At 34.9% G+C, this 19,154-nt stretch overlaps 1 protein-coding gene and 1 long non-coding RNA gene across 2 annotated transcripts; both read right to left on the bottom strand.

The window, feature by feature from the left end:
* Window positions 1-1,860: 1,860 nt before the first annotated feature.
* LOC126820877 (uncharacterized) lies at window positions 1,861-3,574 on the bottom strand. Its single transcript, XR_007680186.1, has 4 exons — window positions 3,486-3,574; window positions 3,228-3,353; window positions 2,196-2,304; window positions 1,861-1,981 (listed from the first exon to the last, which is right to left on the bottom strand). It is a non-coding gene; the product is annotated as an uncharacterized LOC126820877 (long non-coding RNA).
* Window positions 3,575-11,458: 7,884 nt separating this feature from the next.
* On the bottom strand, window positions 11,459-18,813 carry LOC126821012 (protein-glucosylgalactosylhydroxylysine glucosidase). The gene is made up of 11 exons (XM_050549252.2): window positions 18,752-18,813; window positions 17,567-18,384; window positions 16,817-17,038; window positions 16,190-16,425; window positions 15,587-15,890; window positions 15,221-15,295; window positions 14,506-14,672; window positions 13,879-14,011; window positions 13,048-13,138; window positions 12,595-12,712; window positions 11,459-11,812 (listed from the first exon to the last, which is right to left on the bottom strand). Exons 1-11 carry the CDS (start codon window positions 18,784-18,786, stop codon window positions 11,636-11,638), a joined length of 2,376 nt encoding a protein of 791 aa, XP_050405209.1. The 5' UTR covers window positions 18,787-18,813; the 3' UTR covers window positions 11,459-11,635.
* Between the last annotated feature and the right edge of the window lie 341 nt (window positions 18,814-19,154).

The raw sequence follows: 19,154 nt of genomic DNA, 5'->3' as shown, positions 1-19,154 counted from the left end.
TCTTCCCCAATCACCCTTTTTAATTCCAAATAAGGATTTTAAACATTCAATTAATCATTTAATTTATGGCCGTTGGCAACGGTCGTGGGATCTTGCAGGCACTAACAAACTTCATCAGATTAAGCCTCTCTTAGGAGATTGGCCCAACTCCTATAGATGAAGTTGTTTTGTGTCGCTCTCGCATTGGTCATACTTTTTAACTCACATTTTCATCTTGAAGCGAGAGCCTCAACCAGAATGTGAACACTGTCATGTTCCTTTGACGGTGAATCACATTTTGATTGAGTGCAAGTATCTTGGAAATATTAGATCAAAATAATACCGTTGTCAGACATTTATTTGCTCAACCGGAGCTATTTTGTAAGATCCTAAATTTTTTTAAAAATAAAAATTTTATTATAAGTTTTAATTGTATATATGTAACCCGTCTTCTTTCATTTTAATTGTTTATATTCATAAAGTATTTGATATTTATTTTTAATTTTATATATTATCTGTGATACTTGTTTTTATTTATGGATATAAATATATTTCTATGATTTCATATATTTTGTCTCGAATAGTTTCCCCATATGTTTGGCGCAATATAGCCCCGTTGGAGCTGACGCGCCATAAAACAACATTTCATTTATTTGCTCTGATTTCACCAATGCAAGTCTCTACCGATTGAACTGAAACTGACGGATCTTGACATACTAAATAGAGCTGACTGCCATCTGCATAGATCATGGCACCTAAATTGTGCGGTATACAACGTATAGTTAGTTGTACATTATACAATTTGAATTATAGTAGTTGTGTTTTTGTTAGAACATTCGTGAATTGAATTATTTTTATTTTTCCAAAGAAATCGGCTCCAGCTTAGTTTTTGCAATGCAATTGTTGGTACGGAGAATATCTAAGAAACCAATCTATGCTACTACAGTGGCTTTTGCTAATTAAAAATTTCTACATTGAACAATATGTGCATTTCAATACTACAGTATTTTACTGGAGCGTATCTCGTAAACCGTTCAATATATCATTATGGAAGTTTGAACTGTGTTCGATGAGGGAAAATTTGCCCGAACATCAGCTCTACGGCATACTCATATTTCGACATCCAATTGTTAAGGGTTATTTTACGTGCACGCCAATGTGTTCACGGTACCCCGGCTTGGTGTCCCATCCTAACGACTATAATATGTTGTCCCTTTTCAAGCCCCCCACACCCAACCAATCCCATCAGACCAAGTAAGCGCCCCCATGAGACAAAGTCCCATTATTGAAAGCTCAGTTACATGTCTGATAAATTTAATAACAAAATCGCTAACAATCTTCATATATCACATGAACTTAATGCCAATTTAAATAAAACTGATGTGGGGTGGGGATGTGGATGGCGCCCTAGATTTGGAAACAACGACCCCCCCACCCACACACTATTCTCAGTTTCTAGATCCGCTACTGTACAACACTGGCATAGGGAAATCATGCCGGAAAATCCAGATGAACATTCCTGACCAACGCAGGGATCTCAAACGGGGCCGCCAGGTTAGTGAGCCCAAGTCCTACAAACTGATCCACCGGAAGTTTGGACAAACATCAATCTATAATATATATACAGTTATCACGTGGGCTGGTTTGAAAATTCATAGTTGAATATTCTATGGACAAACATTTGACTTAGCTCTTGGTGCGCACAATCATTATTCTGGAGTTCGCAAGGACGGGCACGTGATCCTACTCATTACCGAGTACTCGTATGGGATCGCATCCAATCATTGACAGATTTCTGTTTTATGGGTTGCTCGGTTGTGGAGTTTAATGAATATTAAATAATGACAATAAAACAGCGGATATCGTTTAGTAATATAATCTTTCAGTATAATATAATGAACGATTTAATTTAATTTAATATTTAAAAAAAAAAACATAAAGTTGAAGGGCGTAGTCGTAACTGCTTCTCTATTTTTTGTACCTTGCAGGTGTACCATTGATACTAAAATTAGAAATGGAAGAAATAACTAATGTTATAGGTCTTACATTTTCGTCAAAATATAGCTTAATTATTCCAAATAAATGTTTACATGTGTTATCACAATTAGTAAAGGAAGAAATAATTAATATTCTGTGGCTAAATTTGTTATTAAAATTTGATCAATACAATGTGTTTAAATAAATTTATTTTATATTAATTACTGTGTACTACTCACTTTGGGAAACCACAAGCACAGTGGTTGTCTATGCAGTGCCAAGTATCATCACATGGACAGCCATGTTGTTGAGCATTTTGAACGCACTCAAGTCGACCTTGGCATGTAGCTATAATAAAAAGTTGGCATGGTCTGTCTAGTTGGATGTGATTTTAAAAGATAAGGAGATAAAGCCATGGTATTCAAAAGACTCCAGGAAAACAAATCCGGTTGAATGTGCAAATCAAACGGGGGGTCCATCAAATGGGCACAAAACCAGACCCAACTTTTCTACAGTATTTTTGTGCGTAGAAAAAGATAAATTTTAAATTATTAATTAGAACAGGTTTCGCTTTAGTTTTTATATTTTACCCTGACGTGAATTGCTTTAAATCTTCCTAGTGCAAAAACGGAAAATTTGACCTTTTGACCTCCGGGTTTAAAAAGAACAAAGGGGGATTTATCAAGTTTATATTCGTTCATTGAAATAGTGAATAGAGTTTCTGTCATTTTCAGCATGTTTGCATAATACAAGAATGACTGCGCATTCACTTTCAGTGCATAAATGTTCTCATTTGACCTTTGAAATCCGAATATCTCGAAAACGCCCCAACGGCGGACTCATTGCCACTCCCAAACGTATTCTACGCAAAATTTTACTCTAGAAAAGTTGGGTCTGGTTTCGTGCCTATTTGATCCCCCCCCCCCCCCAATGAAATGAAGTCAAATGGAACGTCCTGCTGTTCTGCTCCAATACTTGGATTATGGAGACGGGCATGCGCCATACAGTGTGCTATGAGGGAAATTTTGCCCGGTAAGCGGCGCTATGGCCTACTTTTATATCGAATTCCAACTGTCAAGGAATCTTTTACGTGCAAGACAATGTATACACGGGACCTCGGTTTTTCTTCACATCCGAACGACTTGACAGCTATCCTTGTCAGGCCCTCCGCCCACTTAATGAGCCTTTGGTCTAATTTATCTTGTCTGGAAGTTTCACTTCAAAATATCAATTAGCACCAAGCGATTTTTTCAATTGAAAACAGAACATACCGTCTTCGTTACTGCAAAACTCAACACACGTACAGATTCCCCTAACGCATACAACATGCGATCCCCAAGAACAACTTTCTAGTTGACAATTAGAATCTTGCGAGCATGGTTCGCCTGCAGCATTGTCTAAAATAGGAAGATAATAGATATTAAAAAGTAGATTGATTTGTTTTCGTATATCTTACGCAAAGAAACGCGCGATATGGACATAAAGTGAATTGCTGCATCTGAGAAATCATGGCTGAATATTATACTTACTTATTAGGATAACCGCAAATAAAACCAAAATCACAATTCTAACCATGTTGACAGCTTTAAAGGTCTTTAATGATCTTTACATATGTATTTCATTTATGTTTTATCTTATCTACGCCTACACATGACGTGTTTAGATATAGAATGTAAGCGAAATAGTGCTGTGTGTAAATAGCGAATCTCCTGTAAAAGATGAGTACATATTATATCCTTGCTCTTGATTAATCCAGTATCTGGATTCAAACAGGGCTAAAATAAAACCTGCACCACAGAGAAGCAAGGCATAGCGTTTGAAAAGCCATGTATTTGAAACGTGGTCATTTTGACAAAAACAGGACTAAATTAAAGAGTCGCGTTTTCGAAACGATACATTCTTTTATTAGTACCGGTGTTTAATATCAAGAAATAGAATTTTACAAATAATTTGTCGAGGTAGGATACAGTTCTTAATTGATGTTTTAATTTTGCTGCAGTTCTATAGCGTATACAATATTATACATTTATGACTCCAAATCGAGATAAAGGCATCATCGAAACACAGGAAGGTCAACCCCACGCTTCAATAAAGAAAATAGCGGAACATGACTTTTGCACATTATGGGATACCTTTTACAATTAAATCGCCTCTAACACATGTGATACACACAATCCGTAGTACATAAAGTGGTTTTACTAATATGAGAATTGCACGTAAAATAGGTAATAGATGTCAACCTAAATACATGTACTGTTATATTACGATTTATATGTACTCATTTTACATACAGTACCATTTCTTTTTCATTCTATATTCTAAACTGAACATGTCATATCATTATGCGTAAGCGCTGATAAGATAAGACGTAAATGATATACATTTTAAAGTCCATTACCAATGACCTTCAAGGCTGTCATCATGGTTAGAATTGTGTCTTTGGTTTCATTTGCGGTCATCTTAATAAGTAAGTATATTCACCCTTGATTTTTCAGATGCAGTAAATCTCTTCATGTTCTGACCCCGCGTTTCTTTGCAAGATGAACAGAAACAAACAAATATAAAATGACACTCAAATTTATAATCTACTATCTTTCTTTTTTAGTCAATGTTACGTGTGAACCATGCTCGCAAGATTCTGATTGTCAACTAGAAAGTTGTTTTTGGGGATCGCATGTTGTATGCGTTAGGGGAGTATGTACGTGTATTGAGTTTTGCAGTAACCAAGGCGGTATGTTCTGTTTCCATGCTAATTGATATTTCTTTTCATAATACAGATCGAAGATCTACTTCAATGAAAAAATCTGATGTGATCCCTGTTTCTTTGAAACCTATCTTGTAGTCTAAAAAAACTATCTGAAGCTCTGTGATTTGTTTTCAAATAAATAAAACGTTCAATTGTCAGACGGAGTCCAAGACGAGTTTTGGACTAGCATTCCCTTTGTGCCTGGATCAATTTTTCTACAACATATGTAAATGACGACTTCCTGTTATACTTCTCTTTCCAGGAGTAATTTAATTTTGCAGATTTTAAATACCTCTTGACAAATTTTGCAAACGGTTTGAATAGTCGAGAGTTAATAATCAATGAGCTCCCTGGGAAAGTTACGTTGCTCATATAAACTGTTTGAATATTTTGGAGTTAAACTTCCAGACAAGATGAATAATTCATATCTTTACATTGTGTCGTTTGATTTGCATACTGAAACGGACTTATTTTTCTCGGGTCCTGTAAATACTATGGTCGTATCTTTTAAAATAACATCCAACTAGACATCGCTAATCCAAACTTTTTATTATAGCCACATGCCACGACGGCGGTCGACTTGAGTGCGTTAGAAATGCTGATCAAAATGGCTGCCCTTGTGATGATGCCTGGCACTGCATAGATAACCAATGTGCTTGTGGTCAAAGTGAGTTGCACACGATAATTAATATAAAATTAATTTCATTTAAAGACATGTATTGATCAAATTAATTAGCTATAGACTATCAATTATTTCTTCTATTTCTAATTGTGATAACAAATTATGTGAACTTTATTTGGAATTTAGTTATATTTTGACGAACGTACAAGGCCCATAACATTCAGTATTTCTTCCTTTTCTAATTTTAGTATCAATCGTACACATACCATTACACAAATCAAAGAAGAATACGCCCTTCAACTTTATGACATTTTAAAAACTAAATTATCACTCAGAGGTAAAATGTGTGTTATTAAATCGTTACATCAAAAATGAAGTGCTTCTTTCATTATATTATTTTGAAAGACGACATTACCAAACGTCTTTCTGCTGTTTTATTGTCATTGTAATATTCATTTTTATGACCCCCACTCTACCTTAACCGCGCAAACCATAAACCTCAATAATGGGTTAGGTGTGTTACATATGCAATTCATGGATTCGATCCCGTATGGGTACTTGACATAGTGACGATGAATAGGGTCGCCTATCCGACCTCGTGTGCTTTCTCCTGTTTCCTCTCAGTCCCAAGCAAATTATGGAAATGAAAATGGCCTAGTAAGCGTTGAATGGATGTTGACCCAAGCAGAATATTCTCATCACCATCGGTATGTCCCTGTTCTTTCCGGAGCAGAACTCGAAAACTATTCAGTATGTTTGCACAAATTTTTGTACACTTATCAGTCGTAGACTGAAGTAGTTATTCCGCTGTAGATATTTAAAACCAACTTGTATTTATTTGCGAAACTTTCTACACAGAACCGAATACTGAAGTGTTTTTGTTTTTTTGCTACAAAGACATTTTTACTTTTTAGTTTTAGTGGGTTTTGTTTCCGGAACGTCCCGTGTAAACATTGGCATGTACGTAAAATGTACTGTTGGAATTCGAAATAATAGAAGTCTTAGCGAAGTTGTCCGGGCAAAAATTCACCCAAAGCACACGTCTTCAATAGTCCAGTTGGTGCATACTCGATTTAGTGTATTGATAACTACTTAAACATACATTATGCAAGAGCTAAATCTACCTATTTCAGGTCTTTCTTTAGGCCTGAAATGTTATCTAAATTATTAATTAGACATTAATTAACCTATCCAGGCCATAATCAACTCTAGATGGCAGCGCTAGCCTGCGATCTTTAGTGGATTGTAAGCCGATTTACTGCATAACTTTCCTTCTCGATTAAACGATTAAATGGATAATCGAGACTATGCTGTTTATCGTACTGACTTTAGTAATGATGACCGAGGCTTATGGGAATTTCAGTCGCTTAGTTCTCGGTTCATAGTGGATCAATTTGAATCACATTTTCACCAAATTGCCTTTACATTATCTAGTTTTTAACTATTATAGTGAGAACTGCCAACTCTATATCGAATCTCCCATAATGTATCTTTAAAGGGCTAATCCCGATATTTTTTGGAGAATAAAACTGCTTAATTTTGTGTTAAAATCCCTTAAAATCCTCAAGCTGAGGGCCGAACAACTAACTCAATATTTGTGATAAGTTTTCAAACCACTTAAACCCGTCAGTCTTCGTCTGGAAATGGAGACCGGTGTGCCAAGCTATATTATGCGGTGTCTGGATAAAACCAGACTTTTATTTTATAAAAATAACGTGTAGTTAAAATTTACCTTTCGTTATCAAGTACATCACATGGGTCATTCACTACATAGACCTCTCAAGGAACGGGAATCGATTATCAGGTCACCCAACGAAAAAACTGACCCGAAATCTTAAACGGGTTACTTGTCCGGATAAGCAATTTTGACACTCACGTCCAAACGACTCAATATTTTGAGCTGGAATTTTGAGAGAAGGTAAATACCCCATTCCTCTATATTTTGGCGCTTAAATTTCATACGTACTCCGACTTTTATTTTTGAGACTCTCTTGATATCGGGATAGTCCCTTTAATCATTTAAAACGGATGGGTTTTTTTTAATTGATTAAATTGGCGAACCTTGGAATTCGAAATAAGAGTAGGTCGTAGCGCCAAATTACTTCCATGGCACACTGCATGCCATATGCCTGTCTCCATTAGCCCAGTCAGTGCAGAAACGGAGGACGTTAAACCTCATTTCATTCATGTTTACCCATTTCGAATACTAGTATTTTTTTTAATTCATTATTTCAAAGTTAAATATTTAATTATCTCTAGATGTAATAACTTCTCCAGAACAGATTGTTTCCATGATATGATCTATGTTGATTGAAATCGATAGGGAGTAACACGTTTACAAAAAAAGATTAATTCATATTCGACAAGCCAATGGGCTGTACCCTATATATATATCAGTTTTGTAGATATAACCGCAGCGTAGTAATAATATAAGTCGTCCAAGGGATTGACCACATAATTATACTGAATAGAAAATAGTAATTATATTAATTGATATTGACTACTCGCCAATCGTTAATATATTTGATTGAATGTGGAGGGATATAAAGAGCAATAGTTTAGTCTGTAGGATCATATTCACAGCGAAACTCTTGATATACGAATATTGTACTGCGAAGCACTGTTTATATCCAGATCGGCAAATTCATTAGAAGGAAAATGTCTTGGATTTTGAGACAAGCTGTGGCTAAACGTGTTTTGGACAGACAATTAGAGGAGATAGATAAAGAAATGAATGTTCGTGATACCACCCATCAGAAAGATTTAATAGATCTGAGGTATGAAATACAGAATCAAGAAAGGCTTAAGGAAGGTTGGTACGATTGCGAAATTTCATAATATACATTTTTCTATTATTTTCATCAGTTCCATAAAATTAAAATTCTAGATAAAATACAAAAGGTTTTATAGATGAATTTTTTGTCAACCAATTGCTCCGTTGTGTTCGAATGGTAATTTGAACTGGATGTTATGCTTATCTTGTATATGATACAGGTAACCCGGACAGACTATACACAGGTGTGCTGTGTATGAATATTTTCTATTTAAAGATTAGAAAAAGAGAAACCTATTGATAAGAAAAAAAAATAATTATTTTTAAATTTAATTTGACCCATATTTATACACACAGCACCACTGGAGAGTGTGACTAATTTACGAATACTTCTAATGGGTACCAGTACCTATGCGCTAAGCGTCAATCAAAATCTAAGCAGCAAAAGCAAAACTTGCCAAATGTTTTTATTGTATATTTGTGAGCAATAAGGCTCCTTTCCAAACACAGAATTAAACCTAGGAAATATTCTCAAAAACGCAATCTGATTTCTGAGATGGTAATGTGTTCTCCGTGATTTTATGTGTTGTAGCTCGTTGTGATTATACTTGAGCAAATCCCATGCAAAAATGCTTCTGGAACAAATTTATTTTCATATTTCCTTTTAGATAGTTTCGGTTGAAAAGTTCACTTTCTTATACAATTACAAAAAAACAAAAAATATAAACAATTAAACAATGACAGAATTGGATTTACCTGATGCTGATTGCTAGATTTCGATTCACAGCAGCCGTTTATAAATATGGGGGTATTAACAACCCTGTTTATTTTGATGTCATTTTTTTTTTTTATAATAATCAATATTAATCCTGATTGATAAATGACAGGATATACATTATACATTACGGCCTTTGTATATCGACCTTCGTTTTTTTTTATGAATTGTCAATCATTTATCAATAAGTGCTATTGCATATAGAATAATGGATTTGTTACAGTATTGTTATAATAATCAATGCGACAGAAAACATTAATCGCAAATAGTCCATATGGGCGAATTGTACAAGAGCATCCGTCTCAAATATTTCTACAGTTGCACATTCAGTCAAGATACAATTTTGGTTGGCAATTTCTTGCAGTCATAAGTCTTCGGTCACATGAAGTCTGCCACGACTTCAATTGTCGGTGCTACCTTTCGACGGATTGTCCTGGTCCAAACTATTAGTATTGAGTAAACCTTTGACCCTGTATCCTTCCTGAATCGATTATTAACCTGAGGGTATTAAGCGTTAAATGTTATTCAATTGAACATTCTACTTGAAGGATATTTCGCCATGTCGGTGTGTTTAAAAGGAGTAAGATTACGATCTCGATAAGACATTAAGATAATATAAAAGGGATATTAGCATAATCCACGTCATTATCCTGTCTCTGTGATGTAAGACAATCGTTCGTAGTCTAATTATACAAAGAGATTAGGGATAATCCAGCAGGTGTGATGTGGGTTAATCAAGTTCACTCCTCTACGTGTAAACATTGAGTTGGTCCATTATGCAAATATATAAACATTGTATTGTATATCTTTAATCACACATTAAAGGAATATACCACTGTAATCAGGTACGTTTATTTTGAAGCTCACAATGGTTGCTAGTGTGGACTACACAGATATTACATATCACCTTACAAAATGAAATTGAGAATTCTCAAATAGACAGTAATTTATCGTATGTTTGTGAATCTTAGTTATTTTAGATAGATATCATAATAGTATATATAATATTATGATATCTGCCTAAAGTAATAATAATAAAAAAAACCCGTTATCGTTCCAACAACATAACTCCAGTTATTCCACATATAAAGAAACATGTTCCTAGATTTGATGGTTATTGGTAAATTGTAAGAACTGTATAACTTATGTATATCTTTTTCTGTGTGATTTGTCGGTTTATAATTACTTTCTTCTTTATTCTTGATTTGTAGAAAAGGCAGCACGAAAACGTAGCGGAAGACGGAAATTACAAATTCCTGATCAAAGAGTGAAATCTCACCGGGAAAAAGGGAAATCCAGCCCTACGAAAGGCGTCCATTTTGCAGACCACAGGCACTCTATAGATATAAGTGATCTGATTAGGCTACATCCCGAGGGAGTTGACTCAATGGACGACAGTATAAGAAAACCCAAGATGGAAGAAAAGGGCTCGGAAATCATTAACCAGATGCAATCTATTTTAAACCAAACGCGAGATCGATCATCCAAAACACCGGACGAAATTTGGCAAGAACGTTTTCACGAGACCTTTCCAGATGTTGCTTCCAGAATTGCAATCGCCAAAACGAAATCACCTAATCAACCCGGTTCGTCTACACCAAAATCCTCTAAATCATCAGAAAGCGGTAAAACGCCGCTTCCATCTTACATGCAGCTAGCAGAATCTAGGAAGCCCATGCAACAAGATACAAGAGGAGTACCATCCTTAAATTTGGGGGAGCAAAATGGCGAAAACAGGAAGATTCGAGTTAGTTTTATTGAGGATAACATGAATAAGACAGCGAATCAAGCTGGTGGTAAGCGAGAAAACCAATCAAAGAATTTTTATCGTTTTGGCGATACAGATGGCGCATGGAGGTCGGCTAGAAAAGCCCGATATCTTAGGGGCTACGATCCACCGGAGATGGTCCTGCCCAAAGGAGATTCGGGAAGCTTTGTGTTTGGGAGGGATTTTAACGAAGCTTTGATGAAAACTAGCAAATCTGGTGAATATTAGTGCAAAATGTCCTTGTCACCAGTGTGTGTGTGTGTGCAGATCATAGTGACGGCAGATAAACAGTTAGTGTGAAAGATAAAAGTAAAAGACTTGCTCGAAGTGAGTGGGCAATAAATATACATTATCCTTATCTTTCTTAGTATCAAATGTAATAAATAAGTGGGTTGACTCATTGGATTTGAATACAACAAATATACCCTGATTAATAACAGATTAAACTGAAACTATGATTCATAACGGTCAGCGGGTGTGCTTATTAAAATATAGAGAACAATTTCCACTGAACCTGCCTATATGTAAGTAGAAGTACTACCACAAGGTAATCACAGTGTTTTATAATTTGCTTTATAGGATTAAAAAATATAAGAATAACCAAAAATAAATGTAAGTAGTTTGCTTTATAGGATTAAAAAATATAAGAATGTAACCAAAAAAAATTGTAAGTAATGTAAATATCTCTTTTTCAATGAATTATACAAATAAAATGTAAAAAGTAACAAAATTATGTGTAATTTATGAAAACATTAATATGTGATAAAATGGCATAAATTGATTATTTTTTGTTATATTTTGTGCCGTTTAAACTGGTTTATTAATAAAAAATCGAATCATATTCAAATGAAAATAGATTGTGAATAACGATTACATTATGTTAGTTACAGAACTGTCATTTATAAGGTAATGCCTATGGGAAGTCTTTTAGAATATAGGCCCTGGTTCTTATAGCTTTCATAGGTATTATCGTGTGAAACAGTTTCCTATTTTTTTCAATAGTCATAAAAATATGATATGATGACTCTAAAGACAAGAAGGGTAAATAATGAATAACTGATGTAAAGATTAGATGATGTTGATGTTGTTTCTGGTGTTTTCATTGGTGCTGAAGTTGACTGTATAACAAATAATTCACCACAATATGGTAAGGAATCACCATCCACTCGTTTCTGAAAGGATAAAATGTCAGAGACCAGGTTAATACACACTGTCAGCAAGATGATGTATTTATATCGCTTTCTTGTCAAGCTTGATAAGTTATTCGGTGTGCTTTTTTATTTTTTTACGATTTCCCACATTAACCCATTAACTTTTCCTGTTCTTCTGCCAATATCTGCTCTCTAACGTTGATCCCCATCATACACGCCATTGTTTTCTTCCGTGTAGAGTTAATTGTACTCCCTATTATGTGTACCAAAATACACACAACTGTATACTACAATATGTTGTACAAGTGCATCTTAAAATCGTGAATATTGCATAATTTTGGTTGATATGGCAATCCGCACAACAAAAGATAAAATGGTCTCTTCATTTTCTTCTTAACAGTCCCTCAGTCATGCACGGCTAAATCTATTTCTTAAAGCCAACCCCAGATTTCGTCATGGTCGCTCAGATGTAAATAAGGTTAGGTCACGTGATTGTTGACGAGATTGTGGGTTAGCGTTTGGGTAAGGGTGTGGGCTAGGTCCAGGGTTGGGATTCAAAGGTTAGGGTCGGGGTTAGCGCTAGCCCTGTTTACATCTCATGAACTTTGACCAAATCTGGAGGTAGCCTTAAAAAATAGATCTTACTTGCATGCACCACTGACATGGGGAAACCTAGTTGCAAAAAATCCAGATGGACTATAAGAGTTGTAAAGTTGATTTTACCTGACAAAACTGTTTTCAAAAGTGAAGTCTGAAACAACTATTTTACGAAATAGCTATTAATTGACCCGAATAAAACTTACCCAATGTCGCCATTGTTTAAGTTGACAATAAAGTTGATCACCAGGACAACCAACAGTGCAGTCTGATTTCTCCAGTTGTTTTTCCCATATTAACTGATATGATTTACTTATATACTTACTGAAAATGACGTAGATATGTATTAATACTATCCGTGTTACCAATTACAATCAACCACAAACATAAATAAAATAAAAACGACTAAATACTTTTAGTTAAATTTAACTTGCGTGGAGTAATAGCTGTGTTTCATTTTTGTGTGAGAGTAGGGGGTTCAGTCTTTATATGTACTACTTACAGTTAACAAATTGGGTATACAGATCATCAATGGCAAGTAAATAGATACAGTTGTTTTCAAAGAGAATAGGGTGGGGTATAATTAGATATATGTAATGTCTTGGTGAAAATAATACTGAGTCTTTAATATACATATTTAATCGAATAATTGAACTTACTTTTCCATACCGCATTTGATGAGCTGTTTTAACACTGCAAGTAAAGCCTTCGATGGATGATTATATGTAAAATTTCCAATAACTGCTATACCTACAATATAGTTATTTTAAAGGTGTCTCAATACTTTCTATAATAGACATAGCGTCCATATAATGTTATAACCCTAAACTCAAAACACTTCCGGTATTATTTTAAATTCATTACACAAAACGATTTGTCATAAATGATAAACCATAAACATTTTTATATTCAATTGTGAAAGAATAATCAGTACATGTAATAACTATGTGATAAGAATTATATTCGATCATACAGACTATTATGGATATTATAGCATACGACACAACAATTGAGGATCGGTTGGACTGGACGACTGAGTCAATACTGTTTCAGGAGAATTACATCCTTTGCATTTTTTTACATTACATTCTTTACATTAAATTCTACCATTCACAAATTCAATTAAAACAAATTTGCCTTTAATTAACAAATAAGATAGTCGGAACTGTTCTTTTTAAAATTTATTCAATTATATGTACTTTTATTCTCCTTTAACCATGCGGCGTGGTTCCTCTTTTAAGTGATGTAGGGTGACTGGCCTGGCAAGGGACAGTGTATAGTCGTTCGGATGTGACGAAAAACATTGGCCCCTTGTATACATTGGCGTGCACGTAAAATAACCCTTGACAGTTGCCCGGGCAAACATCCCTTCATACCACAATGCATGACGTATGCCTATCTTCATTAGCCCAGCCTGGCCAGCAAATCAGGACGTTAACCCTCATTTCATTTAATTTCCCGTTTATCAAGCACAGTCGATTGAATCTTACCTATTGATTGACCGTTTCTATCGTTTGAGTGATCTCCAGGTTTCCTCCATCCTCGAGCCTCGTATACTCTCAAATTTGAACCAATTACGAAATTGTAAGTAAGATGAGTCTTACCATTTTTAATTTGAGATGTCTGCAAATAAGAATGACAACATACCAGAACATATACTTAACATTGACATCTTATTCTATATACTTCTGACATTGTCATCTAATTCAATTTGATACTATTCACATCTACCTGTACTTTATCAAATATTTATTATGTAAATAAAAACATCTATCACAATAAAGTTAATACCGTTTACTTTTGGTGGAATGGGTGTCTTTAAAAAGGATAAGAAATGGAATAAGTAACACGATTTACATTTAGTTTGTTTCAGAGCTAATAAATGGCTTATAAGTATACCCTACTTATCCTAGATGTAATGGATATTATTATTTGGTAATTATGGCTTTTATATTTAGCAAATATTTTAGAGGTAATCAATGATTTATGTATACGTGACTAATCACTACCAAGAGATAAGGGTTGTTATTATTAAGTAATAGTGGCTTATATAAGTTAATAACAAATATTTTCACTATCACTGCGACAGTTTGTTGGCTATAATATGAAAAACCCACCTCCAGATTCTGAATTGCCATATTACAAGCTTGATAGCTATAACAAGATGACGTAATGGTCTGGTATATAATAACATCTGTTACTGGAGTTACCAGATTACTAGCTGTTGGTATTGTTTTACCACCCCATAAACTTTTAGATATTGGATTGGCGCATGATGATGATCCTGGAAAATGGAAATATGTAAGAATTAGAAGCGTCCATTAGCGTTTCATCATGATATATAATATGCTCACAGTTTAATTCTGACCATGCGAATATATTTAAAATGTGTTAAAAGTTCGTTCTAAATGGAACAGACGTAATCGTCTAAAACAAATATTTCATCCACAGAAAGAAATGCCCTTTAACGAAATGTCGAAATAGATAATATACATATATATGTGGTAATGTTCTCCAATGATGGCAGATTCAAGCGTAACTGGGGTTTGTTTACTCGGCGACCTCCGTTATAGCCAAGTCGTATGCCTTAAAGAGTTAGCAAGACTACCAATATCAATTTGTTCTGATCTAGACAAAGTTGTTAAATCATACCATAACCAACATTATTTTGCCTTTATATATATATCCCCCGGCTTCATTAGCCCAGTTCGGAGCAAAACAGTAAGACGTTAAACCCCATTTCATTTCATTTTTTTTTATATATATATATATATACCGATAATTTACATGACATCGAGTACTTGCATGATAAATTGTAACAATATTACTGACCTGTTGGTAGGGGACATTCCGTCACTGATGATGACGCCATAATAAATGCTGTTCTAGCTAACCTTAATTCCTTATCTGAAACAAGATTACAGATTTGTTCTTGAAATTTATTTTAAGTTAGACGGTGCAGAGTCATTGATATATTAACTTTTGGGTGTTGCACTCATTTATGTTTTGCTAAAATTTGTACAATTAAACTAGATTTCCAACTACTATTCTTTGAATTTCAACTATGGATAACAATGACAATACTTTCAGTTCAATTGAAGGAAAATGTTAAATTAGATTTTCGTCGACTATTCTTTGAAATTCAACCATGAATTACAAATTACAACCCCTTCAGTAAGAGTTCGACAAGGTACTTACCCTTCTCAATGTAAACAATATCCCCTGTTGTAATGACATAAATAACCAAAGGGTGTTCATCATCTACCTTTGTAGCAACAATACTAACAAAACCTATCTGTATTTCTATGTCTAAACTGTTTCCAAGATAATCAAAGTCAACAAATCTTAGGAAAGTGGTATCAGGGGTCAATCTCGGGTTAAATTCTATGTACTCTGGATGTATTCTCAAGCCTCCATAGCCAAATATGACAGACTGGAGAAATCCTCCCATTCCTGTTAGGAAATTAACAGCTCCAATACCAGCACGTGCTTCTGTCCAAATCTGAATTAATAACGATTGATACGATAGTGGTTAACTGGTCAACTTTTAAAACGCTAGTGTTAATACGGCCAACTGCTGAATTGCATCCTCAAGAAACTATGATAGTTTTTATAACAAGAAAACTAAGATTATAATTATCTTCAAAACTGCCATTATCATATTGAAACTGTCACTGCTTCGATTTTAGTATTCACAGATATCGATTAGTTCCTTGAGGTTATTAAAAAAAAATAATTATAATAATAAAGTATCTTAAATAAAGTAAATACAAATAAAAGTAAAAAATATAACTGCTTCACCTTGAATGGCTCTCTGTTATAATTGCCATAACTCATTCTAAATAAATCAGCTGCCTTTTCTTCTTCTCCCAATTCCAACCAACCAATAGAAAACATACCCCATGTCATCGCCGGACCCATAGGGTTAGTGACGATCTCGTATTTTAACAGGTCGTTTTTACGAACGTCTTTACTCATTGGCCACATTTGGGGAAACCCCAGGAGAATGACGTCAGCTTGTTTTACACCACGGTCATCTAAATGAAGAAAATGAACGACTACAAATAAGGAGGTGTTTGTGTTCTAATGGTCATTCTCTTTACAAGTCACACAATTCATTAAATTGTTGACTAGACAGATATCACAGTGTCAAAGATCCTTTCGATTGTCACCTATTTTGATTGACACAAAATCCCAAGCTCAAATTTTGCGCAGTTGCATTGCTGTTTATATGATTTTAAATAAAGATCAATTTTGGTTTTGAACCACAAACACAATGAATCCATGCTCCTGTGGTCACAGCTGAACCCAAAACGCAAATAAAGGAACTGGATGACAAACTTGAAACCATGTGCAAAACTGATAAACTATCTTATTTTTGTTGTGCGAATAGTATTATAATATTACATAAATAACAATAATAACTACCGTTGCCATCATAATAGCCATCATATTCTGGGTGTACGTTATTTTTACTATCAAAAGGTACTGCTATTTTATCTGCCACTGCTAACCACGATTCTGTGTCATCTTCCGTATTATCCATCAAACAGGCAACGTAATTAGCATAATATATACTGAGTTTGGCACCAATATTTGTATATACAGAGTTGTTAACACTCTCAGCGTGTTCATCGGGTGGCATCACACCTACAAAATATATAGAAACATCATTGGCCTATTAAACCGTTTTGATATAATAGATCCCAATGAGACTTATGCATCGACCTGGCTACTAAAGACGGGCATTTGCCATTCAGTGTGGTGCAGTCTTCCCGTCTTTCAATTTCCAATTGTCATACTTTCTTTAACGTGTTTCCTACGACATACACTCGAACCCTGTTTTCGTGGCATTAAAACAACAAGACAGTCTTCCCTGCCAGCCCCCCCCCCCCCGTTCTGCACCAGCATTGACAATCAGATACAGGGATGGAAATTCAGGTGCGACTTTCTGGTCCAATACCGAACTCAAACTTGGAGCCTCCCAGTTAGTGAGTCAACGCCATGTTCATTCTGTCAAGTGTATTGTGAATATACAAATAAAAATTTGATATGAATTGACAGTGCCATCAGCTGCCCTAGAAAGTGTATGAATAACATGTTATATTTGGGTTGCAAGATAATTAGTGCATAAAAACGCAATCTTTGCATTGATAATATTTTGCAGTAAATACGCACCGTTAATATCGTACTGCTGGGTTACAGGATTCCAAGTTGGTCTGGATTTCCAAAACTTTCCCATACCTCTTATAAACTCATAACCACTTTGATTCTTCAACCACGTCATGTCTTGTGTCATACTGAAATACTGTCTAGCGGCTAGAGCAATATCTCCTGTTACATGCTGTTGATTTTCTCGACAAGGAATACATATATCTGGAGTTTGTTCTGCGCCAGTAAAAGCACTTTCCCACGGATATCTCAGTCCCTCGTAGTTCCCTAGTTTAGCACGCTTTGCCGCTTCTTTCATTCCATAGATTCTGTATGAAAGCATATCTTTGGCCAAATCTGGTCGAAACGTCAATATCCCTGGATACATCCAGGTTTCCATATCCCAGAATACATGTCCTTGATAATCTGTCCAATTGGCACCATTTGCTAAACCTCCTGGGCTCAATCCATAGAATTGTTCCTTAGGTAGAAAAGTGGATGCTGCTGGGAGGAAGCTTATCAAATAATAAAAGCAACTGTTGATTAACTTAGAGAGTTGAAGGTTATCACCAACCTCGATTCTACCTTTGTTCCATGCTTGTTTCCATGCGGCCACGTGCTGATAGTATAGAAGAAATGTTTGCTGTTTGAGCAATCGGAGACCTTCGTTAAAAGCCGCCTCAGCCTTCCGACCATCATTATCTATGGACATGAAATATACCCAACTGTTCTTACGTACGTTGCTTGCCAGAGTCAGCTTTGAAGGTATGATATGTTGATATATAAACACACTTGAAACACTCGTATCTGCGGTTTCAGTCTCTTTTGTTGTAGCCGAAATATACCTGTACACAATATAATTTAAATATCAAATATATTTTAAAAGATAAGGTACCCATTTCAGTGAATAGAACAATCTGATCTTATTTAGGTTTCACTATGCCAAAGAAAAACACATGACAAAATTGGTCACAAGAATAAAGATAGAAAACATTGATATATAATCTCAGAGAAAACATCCACAAAGGAGAGGGAAAGATTAAATCTATTAGCGAAATTAACTGTTAAATTGACATACATGTATAATACGATAATGACGACAGGTACACCGCCATGATCTGTGTCCTTTTAAAACCCCAGTGTATCCCAATTACATAAAATCCCATCATCTCGAAATGTGGGGTGATTACCTGTCTAATATCATTGGTTTACCTGTAATTTTGTTTGTATTGTTGAGTTGGTTCCATGGTTAGGTCTATACTAGATGAATCGTAATCATTCTTTAAAGATATATCTATATTATTACCACCATTACCAACCCTAACAGCATGTATCTCTAATATTATTAACTGTGTATAATACTGATGGGCATATGTTCTGATTAAAATACTAACATCTGACGAATTAATGATTTCTTCAAAAACACCTGATCAAATAAAACAAAATAATTATTTATATCACTTGTGTAGATTAGCAAGGGTTGATATTTATGTTCATTGCCTACAACAACAATTTTATTCACAAAATTTGGTTTGGGGTACAAATCTAGCAATCGCGGATTGGAATTTGTTGTTTCCTGCGTTGGGGATTCAGTTGTGGTCGGTATTAGAAGATA

Source organism: Patella vulgata, chromosome 5 (genome assembly GCF_932274485.2).
Source record: "Patella vulgata chromosome 5, xgPatVulg1.2, whole genome shotgun sequence".
Lineage (NCBI taxonomy): Eukaryota > Metazoa > Mollusca > Gastropoda > Patellidae > Patella > Patella vulgata.
This window is presented reverse-complemented; position numbering and strand designations above follow the sequence as displayed.

Excerpts from the sequence above, each read along its gene's own strand:
- LOC126821012 (XM_050549252.2), bottom strand. The coding sequence starts at position 18,786 with ATGGAACCAACTCAACAATACAAACAAAATTACAG. Across the intron at positions 15,891-16,189 it reads ATAACAGAGAGCCATTCAAG|ATTTGGACAGAAGCACGTGC; the intron begins GTGAAGCAGTTA and ends TTATTAATTCAG. Across the intron at positions 15,296-15,586 it reads TATTGTTTACATTGAGAAGG|ATAAGGAATTAAGGTTAGCT; the intron begins GTAAGTACCTTG and ends ATCTTGTTTCAG.